This window comes from Hyperolius riggenbachi, chromosome 4 (assembly GCF_040937935.1).
Source record: "Hyperolius riggenbachi isolate aHypRig1 chromosome 4, aHypRig1.pri, whole genome shotgun sequence".
Classification (NCBI taxonomy): Eukaryota; Metazoa; Chordata; class Amphibia; order Anura; family Hyperoliidae; genus Hyperolius; species Hyperolius riggenbachi.
Genome location: NC_090649.1, coordinates 486,996,998 through 487,002,997, shown reverse-complemented (window position 1 = coordinate 487,002,997; position 6,000 = coordinate 486,996,998). Strand labels below are relative to the sequence as shown.

Sequence of the window (6,000 nt, the reverse complement as noted above, 5' to 3'; positions counted from 1 at the left end):
CTATGAGGAAAAAAGGAAATTCAAACTCAGCTATTTTGCCTCCTTTTCTTCATCATTCACCAGAACGCTTGACGGATTGGAACGCTGCGTTCCACCGCTGTCTCCGGCTGGCGGCCATTTTGTCGGCGTCCGCTCCGTACGTTCGCATTAGGTTGGGCTCCGGGAACATGGCCGCCGCGCTCTGGTACAGCGGACGTCTTTACTGACAGCGGAGTTCCGTAAGAGGGGAGGCTGCGGAGAGGCTGAGAGCTGCATGCTGCTCGGCTCATCACTTCCTGCACATGGGAAGAAGCGGAGCTGCGGGAGAGACAAGCCGGAGACACGCAGGTAAAGGCAGAGCTAGCAGAGGCAGTGCAGCTGCAACAGGCGGGGGTCTTCTCCTCATAGCAATGGGGTCTTGTCCTATACTGTATGTCACTCTGATGCTGAATTATACCTTCCAGCTGTTCCTGGAGGGACAGTCAGTTTATTAACCAAATCCTCCTGTCCCTCTCTTGTGTTGTCCTGTCCCAATCAGCATATATGTCTGCTAGTATGACCTAACCTGTCACTACTGTCACACAGAACCCTCCCCAGGTGGGCAACTAATACCCCCCCCCCATGGGCAACCAATAACCCCCCAGGTGCATATCCTTGCAATATAGCTTATGGCAAACACTGAAATTGCGCCCCCCCCACCGGTCAGGAACCCCATTTCCCTCTAAAAACTGCATCCTCTCTAGTGGACATGTGTTATGGTTGCCTGTGTTTTTTGGGCTCGGGATATTGCTGAAGTTACAGAATTAATCTTATCTGAGGTCTAAGTGACGGGAATGCACAGGGGCAGGCATGGCACCCATGGCACAAGCCATGCTTGCACCCCTCTAGATACGCCTCTGACCCCCCCCCCCCCTTCTTTTGGTGTGCAACCAATATCAAACCCCCCCCCTCTCTCTGTTGGGCAGCTGATAACCAGGGATGGGCTCAAATTCGGGTGGATGCTGGATAGTTATCAGCAGGGATGGGTTCAAATTCGAATTCGTGTGAATCCGGATAGTTGCTATCCGGATTTCACCCTGTTAATGACAATCACCTGTGCGAGGTGGGTGGGCGGAGTCAATCTTACCTGTCTGAAATCTTCTTCTTGGCGCCTCCCACGATGCGGTCTACGCGCATCACCTAAGTACAAACACTTCCTCCTTCAACCCAGAAGGAGGAAGTGTTTGTAATCACGTGACCGCCACGTGGACCGCATCGTGGGAGGGGCCGAGGGATGGACCGAAGAAGTCAGACAGGTAAGATTAACTCCCTCCCCGCCCACCTCGCACAGGTGATTGTCATTAACGGTGAAATCCGGATAGCAACTATCCGGATTCACACGAATTCGAATTTGAGCCCATCCCTGCTGATAACCATAGTTCCCATCTGTCTCTCTTTTAGACTGTGTGAACGGAAGCAGTTTATCCAGCAAATAAATCTAATTGGCTGTTTATGACTCCGCCCCTTTAGTGATTATGAACCCCTGTCACTTAATGACCGACTGTAGCAGGTCTGAGACCTTTTCCATTAAAAGTGTAAGAATGGCAGCAGTTTTAATGTTCCCCTTGAAAATCAATAGGTACATTTTGATTGGCTGCTGTAGGCTCCACCTACTTTCCTGAATATTAATCCCAGTCATACACTGACTAACTGTTAAGTTTGAGAACCCTTCCAATAACATAATGGCTAGAAATCAATCTAACAAATCTGATTGGCTATGTGTGGCTCCACCACCTTGAGTAAATTTGGACCCCAGTCACCCAATGAGTGACTGTTTCAGGTTTGAGGCCTCTGCCATTGACAGTGTAAGAATGGCAGCAGTTTCAATATTCCCCTTGGAAATCAATAGGTGAATTTTGATTGGCTGTTGTAGACTCCACCTACATTTCTGAATATTAACCCCAGTCACCTATTGGCCAACTGTGTCAAGTTTGGGAACCCTGCCAAGTAAAAAAAGATTTAGTTGTTGGCACCGCCCACTTTTTCTAACCTTGACATACAGTCACTCAATGACCAAGTTTATGAGCTTTTGGGTCCTTGGTATCATTAATTTGTATATTCCCATTGAACAACAAACAAAACAAATCTGATTGGCTGTTTGTGGCTCTGCCCCCTTTCTGAGTTTGAACCCTAGTCACCCAGTTTCCCATTTAAAATGAATGGCTGAAATTTAATTTGGCTGTTTATTGCGCTGCCCACTTTTCCTGGATTTGTAACCTTCGGTCACCAAGTGACCAACTGTCATGTGTGGGGACTCTGGCTTGAATACTGCGAGAATGGCAGCCTTTTCCATTTTTTCCATTGACATGAATAGGTAAATCTGATTGGGTGTTTGTAGCTCCGCCCAGGTGTGCAGGGGGGGTGCGAGACCCCCAGAACATATCATCCCAGGTAGTAAGGGATCTGCATGCCAAGTTTCGTTCATATCGGTCAAGGCGTTTTCGAGGCACGCACGCACGCACACACACACACACCGATTTTATATATATATGGCTATATATATGGCTGGACAGTGTAATGGTTAAGGGCTCTGCCTCTGATGTAGGAGTCCTGGGTTCAAATCCTGGCTCTTCCTACTCAGTAAGCCAGCACCCACTTAGTAAGGAGTTCTCCCTAACACTGCTACTGCCTACTGACTGCGCTCTTGTGGCTGCCTTGCAAGCGCTTTGAGTCCGACTATATATATATATATATATATATATATATATATATATATATATAGGGTTGCAAAAGTATTCGGCCCCCTTGACGCTTTCCGCATTTTGTCACATTACTGCCACAAACATGCATCAATGTTATTGGAATTCCACGTGAAAGACCAATACAAAGTGGTGTACATGTGAGAAGTGGATCGAAAATCATACATGATTCCAAACATTTTTTTACAGATAAATAACTGCAAAGTGGGGTGTGCGTAATTATTCGCCCCCTGAGTCAATACTTTGTAGAACCACCTTTTGCTGCAATTACAGCTGCCAGTCTTTTAGGGTATGTCTCTACCAGCTTTCCACATCTAGAGACTGAAATCCTTGCCCATTCTTCTTTGCAAAACAGCTCCAGCTCAGTCACATTAGATGGACAGCGTTTGTGAACAGCAGTTTCCAGATCTTGCCACAGATTCTCGATTGGATTTAGATCTGGACTTTGACTGGGCCATTCTAACACATAGATATGTTTTGTTTTAAACCATTCCATTGTTGCCCTGGCTTTATGTTTAGAGTCATTGTCCTGCTGGAAGGTGAACCTTCACCCCAGTCTCAAGTCTTTTGTAGACTCAAAGAGGTTTTCTTCCAAGTTTGCCCTGTATTTGGCTCCATCCATCTTCCCATCAACTCTGACCAGCTTCCCTGTCCCTGCTGAAGAGATGCACCCCCCAAGCATGATGCTGCCACCACCATATTTGACAGTGGGGGCTCCATCCATCTTCCCATCAACTCTGACCAGCTTCCCTGTCCCTGCTGAAGAGATGCACCCCCCGTGCATGATGCTGCCACCACCATATTTGACAGTGGGGATGGTGTGTTCAGAGTGATGTGCAGTGTTAGTTTTCTGCCACACATAGCGTTTTGCATTTTGGCTTAAAAGTTCCATTTTGGTCTCATCTGACCGGAGCACCTACTTCCACATGGTTGCTGTGTCCCCCACATGGCTTGTGGCAAACTGAAAACGGGACTTCTTATGCTTTCTGTTAACAATGGCTTTCTTCTTGCCACTCTTCCATAAAGGCCAACTTTGTACAGTGCATGACTAATAGTTGTCCTATGGACAGATTCCCCCACCTGAGCTGTAGATCTCTGCAGCTCGTCCAGAGTCACCATAGGCCTCTTGACTGCATTTCTGATCAGCGCTGTCCTTGTTCGGCCTGTGAGTTTAGGTGGACGGCCTTGTCTTGGTAGGTTTACAGTTGTGCCATACTCCTTCCATTCTGAATGGTCGCTTGAACAGTGCTCCATGGGATGTTCAAGGCTTTGGAAATCTTTTTGTAGCCTAAACCTGCTTTAAATTTCTCAATAACTTGATCCCTGGCCTGTCTGGTGTGTTCTTTGGACTTCATGGTTTTGTTGCTACCAATATTCTCTTAGACAACCTCTGAGGCCCTCACAGAGCAGCTGTATTTGTACTGACATTAGATTACACACAGGTGCACTCTATTTAGTCATTAGCACTCATCAGGCAATGTCTATAGGCAACTGACTGCACTCAGATCAAAGGGGGCGAATAATTATGCACACACCACTTTGCAGTTATTTATTTGTAAAAAATGTTTGGAATGATGTATGATTTTCGTTCCACTTCTCACATGTACACCACTTTGTATTGGTCTTTCATGTGGAATTCCAATAAAATTGATTCATGTTTGTGGCAGTAATGTGACAAAATGTGGAAAACTTCAAGGGGCCCGAATACTTTTGCAACCCACTGTATATAGATGTCTAACCTCCTTAATTAGACTAGTAAAACTGCGATTATTTCTGTAAATGTAAACTTTTATAATGTGTTTGCTTACAGAGATTCTTTAGTTGAAGATGGTTCTTAAGAAGAAGAAAGAGGTCAAAGTCGATATCCTGAAACTAGATGGACAAAGTCTCGATCATCTTAAAAGTAAGTCCATCTTGGAGATCGGACGATGTAGTTGATTCTGTATATTTATTATTAAACTAGGCCTAAAGCCTGTTTAACCTCTTGAGTACTGCAGAGCTAAACCCCCCTAGTGACCAGGCCATTTTTAGTAAAATTGGCCACTGCAGCTTTAAGGCCAAGCTGGAGGACGGCACAACACAGCACACAAGTGATCCCCCCCCCCTTTTCTCCCCACCAACAGAGCTCTCTGTTGGTGGGGTCTGATTGCTCCCCCCATGTTTGTTTTTTTTATAATAAATATTATTGTTTTTTTTTTTTTTTTTTTTTTAAATAAAAATCCCTGTTTCTTTAAAACCCTTCCCTCCCCACAGCTAGCCAATTACGGCGATCGGCTGTCATAGGCTTCTGCCTATGAGAGCCGATTGCTTTTTTTGTCCCCCAGGGGGACAGCCGTGTCACACTGTAAATAGTGTCTGCACAGTGTAAATAGACGGCGTGATCGGCGTCTAACAGTCTCCCTACTGAAGAGGGGGCGGAGCTCCGCCCTCCTAGCATGAGATCATGCAAATTACAGCCCCTAGACTTTACGCCAATCGGCTTTAGGCGGTCCTGGGGCTGCCACCGCGGCCACGCCCATCGGCATGACACGGTCGGAAACAGTTTAAAAACGTGCGCTAGGCTCTTTCTGCATAAGTTGTGCACTGCGTGGACGAGCGCACACATGGCTGCGCTCCCCGCCGCGTGCCCCAACGGCCGCCCCCCCCCCCCCCCCTTGTCATCCTCCTGTTGGCTACACATGCGCAGTAGCCAAAAAACACGGACAGGAGGATGACGCAGGGACAGTTTTTTTTTTTTTTTAATAGGTTTTATTATATAGAATAAATATGTCAGCCTCCATATCCCTTTCAGTTCAGGTTCTCTTCAAAAGTAAATATATATGTTAGCCTCCATATCCCTCTCACAGGTGTGCTTTAATTAATTTTGCTGTTTTGTTTGCCACACCCCCTCTAGCACCCCCGCCCCCATTACATATTTAAATGTCCAAGTTTGAGGTGAGGAGCATGGATTCTTTACTTTTCCCCCTTTAATTGAAGGCCGGTGCCCACTAATCTGCATGCCAATGCGTAATATGTCGGCGCTATATTAAATACATAAATAAATAAATAAATGCCAGTACAGATGGTGACAGTTGGCGAATCAAAGTAACTCTGTGATGAAGGAAGGGGTGGGACTAAATTATGACAGTTGTGGGAATGAACACTGTACAGTCATGTTGTCTGGCTATAGCCAAGCAGCTAGTTCTCTTCTGCTGAGGGGGAGAGACAGCAGCCCATCAGTAGCAGCTGTTCATGTTGCTTGTCCTACATGGTAGATTATTAAAAAATGCTGTCAGAAACGTGT

General features: G+C 46.2%; 1 protein-coding gene across 2 annotated transcripts in view; it reads left to right on the top strand.

Moving 5' to 3' along the window:
• The first annotated feature begins 220 nt into the window (after positions 1-220).
• The window catches only part of THADA (THADA armadillo repeat containing), a 782,712-nt gene continuing 776,932 nt past the window's right edge, over positions 221-6,000 (top strand). For both annotated transcript variants that reach the window (XM_068233009.1, XM_068233008.1), the window contains exons 1-2: positions 221-327; positions 4,528-4,620. In XM_068233009.1, the coding sequence (XP_068089110.1) occupies positions 4,545-4,620 (76 nt within the window). In that variant the 5' untranslated portion in view covers positions 221-327; positions 4,528-4,544. The remainder of the gene's footprint in view (positions 328-4,527; positions 4,621-6,000) is intronic.